This window comes from Coenobita brevimanus, chromosome 14, assembly GCF_032717465.1.
Source record: "Coenobita brevimanus isolate Jiangsu-jjx chromosome 14, ASM3271746v2, whole genome shotgun sequence".
Classification (NCBI taxonomy): Eukaryota; Metazoa; Arthropoda; class Malacostraca; order Decapoda; family Coenobitidae; genus Coenobita; species Coenobita brevimanus.
In genome coordinates, this window is record NC_136967.1 from 55,656,359 (window position 1) to 55,659,400 (window position 3,042).

The 3,042-nt window shown below is 40.1% G+C and overlaps 1 protein-coding gene across 1 annotated transcript in view; it reads right to left on the reverse strand.

Annotated features, from left to right (window-relative positions):
• Positions 1 to 2,583: 2,583 nt before the first annotated feature.
• The window catches only part of LOC145390406 (uncharacterized), a 798-nt gene continuing 339 nt past the window's right edge, over positions 2,584 to 3,042 (reverse strand). Inside the window, exon 2 of the mRNA XM_080265339.1 lies at positions 2,584 to 2,686. Within this exon, the coding sequence (XP_080121465.1) occupies positions 2,584 to 2,686 (103 nt within the window). The remainder of the gene's footprint in view (positions 2,687 to 3,042) is intronic.

Here is a 3,042-nt window from a genome sequence, read left to right on the forward strand (position 1 = left end):
AGTTGTACTCCGGTATAGTGTGTTAAGGCGCTCTGATCGGATTTGTCTGACAAGGGTTAAAAGCTGAATGGTTGGTGTTTACTAATAATGTAATATCACTGAAGGATGAGTGACTGGTCATTTTTACCTACTACAGGGCAGAGCAGCTAAGCACGGGACCCCTATGCTCCTGGTGGTACATTACAGGATTAGGCAATAAAACAAACAGGCATCAGCTGGGGAGATTGTATGAGATTTTTTTTCTTTTGCTGCGCTTCCTGCTGCCAAAAAGATGAAAAAGCAATGTTGTAGATCTGCCCTCCCCATAAATACTTGATCTACCACTTACATCCTTCACACTTTCACATTTTTTTCCACTGTCACTTCTACATTCTTGCACCTCTTTCCAGAATAACTTCCGATTTTCAGAATAATTTGCATTCATTCCTGTCAGTTCCCTAGTTCCATCAGTTTCCATACATCGTTCTTTTAAGCACTCATCTTTCATACCCATCCACCTTACTGGTCTACCACTTTCTCTCACCTCCAGACTCACTCACATATAACCTTTTCACCACCCAACTGACATCCACTTTCTCCATACGCACATACCATCTAAACATACGCTATTCAACCCTATTGTCAGTAGACTTCATAATTCCACATCTGTAGCGAATCACATTTTCATCCATCAACACTACGTACTCGACACAAATTCCTCAATAATCCTGTCTCCTACTCTACTTTCCTTCTCATGTCACACCGTATCACATCCATACGTTAATGTGGGCACCAACACACCTTCATAGAATTTTCCTGCAACCTCCACGCTTAGCTTTTTGTTTAGTACCAAGGTCTAAACAGAACCAGCTCACCTTCCTTCCTTCCTTGCATCACCCTATGTCCCACTTCGTTTGCATGTTTACTCTTTTTGTTACTGCGTCGAGGTACTTAAACTTCCTCACCACTTCAAGTTTCTCTCCATTCATCAGGACATCACGCCCCGAGTCACCTCTTCAAACAGCCATCACTTCACTGTTATCTATACTTTTATCATACAACCACAGCAAATGGAATAAGATGAACTGTCATATTTTACGAAATTAACCCCCTGAATCCAGTGGCGTCTTTTCGATTGTATTCGCGCTATCTTTGTGCGATTTAATTCAGGTTTTGATACTTCGGATTGGCGAGAATAAATAAGTTAATACCTTCACTTGTACAGATGTTTCTTAAGTTGAATAAAATTGTCTGTAGATGGGAAGAATTTAAAAATACGTCATCGAATTGAAAGGGTTAAGCTAGAAACAGTAGACTAAGAACTAAACAACACAATGGAATAAATGTATTTTAATATATCATATATTTTGAACAACCTTTTTACTAACACCCCACATTGACAATTACGAAAGAATTAAAGCATCTATACTAGCCTGGATAGTTAAAGGCACTAGCATCTCAGATATAAAAAAAAAAAAAAAATGAAGATGCATAACTTAATTCAGCGGACCTTAAAACAATATTCCCAACAGCACTGAACTCCGTGGGTACCAGCCCACTTAAATAACTTTTAATAATTAACCTGAATATTCTCACGTTACTCTCACTTGCTTTGAGGACAGCAGAGACTTTGATATTACGTGTTAAACTGTAGCAGAATTTATCATTTGAGTCAGTCTACCTTCTCTCCCTCCGTCACACTCACCCTCCGATCACGCCGAGGGGAAAGGTGGTGGTTGTAATGTCAGTGATAAGAGAGAGGAGAAGAGCAAATGATGAAGCAGTAGTTAATAATGATGAGCGTAAAGATGGAGGAGAAGACGATAATAACTGTGAGGAGGGAAAGGATGATTATGAGTGTAAGGAAATGAGAGAGGACGATGAAGACTGATGCAAGAACTAGGACAGTGTAGACAAATTACGATGACGTTAGCAGGGTAGGACTCAAGAATTTATAGAAGTGGAGTACCGTCTGCCTTTTGTTCTTTGAGCACAACGTTTATAATGAACTCTGCCAAAAGCATAGTCAGCCATCCAATTCGAAATTTGGCAATATCTAATCCTTTATTTGTCAAACTATTAAATCCTATGCACATTTATCAGACCTTGAACAACAAATCCAACGTATTTTACCGGACAATATTCCATTTTGTGACCATTATCATCAAATCGTGAGGTGGTATTAATCTTTTGAAATTCAGTTCAGGTACCTGTTGTGTACTCCTATAAGTTTTATGCTTCCCCACAAAGGAACAATGAAGAAGATGTAAGTAACATTTACATGAAGAAAATCAATGTTTCTGTACTACATTACAGTTCTGCCATGCGAAGGGACAACTACTATATGTTTGTTAGACGTAATTGATTAAGAGATGTCGAGGAAATCTCATAATGCCCTGCACTTCATACTTCATGTATTAGCAACCTGATCTCATTTAGGCTTTGTGTGAGATTAATGAGATTACCTGGGGAGCCGAAAGTTCTCGAGTAGCTCCGAAGCTTTTATATACGACCGACCAATGAAGGCGTCGTTAGGGTGCAATATAAACGCCTCGAGCACCACACATGGATTACAGAACAAGCTTCTAGTTCCACAGCGTGATTTCAGAGGGCTTTGTCTGTGACCTCTACGGTGTTGGACTCCTCCCACTTGATGGCCGCTTCTGCCAGTGCGTCCAGGACCTGTGTCACCGGCTCCAGATTGCGGCTGTTGAGGAGACACGGACACGCGGCGTTACAATGATGCTACGTACTGTAAATGTTTAACTGGCACAGTAATAAAAGTCCCAAAGTTGCTGAGACGGTACCAATGTATAATTTTATCGTTACATATTGTTATAGTGTTCAGGCTACTGTTATTGATACAATCTGTCCCTTTACCTTCATTATGAGTCATTATTGCCACAATATGCAAATACATGTAGCTGTTAAAGACTTGTCCATATGTTTAGTTGTATGTGTTATACTACAGTGATGAACTTATGTTTCCTATTCCCCCCTCACTCAACCCTCCTCTCTGCCTCCCCCGGCTCGTTTTGGTGAAGCAGAAAACAGCGTAAGTGA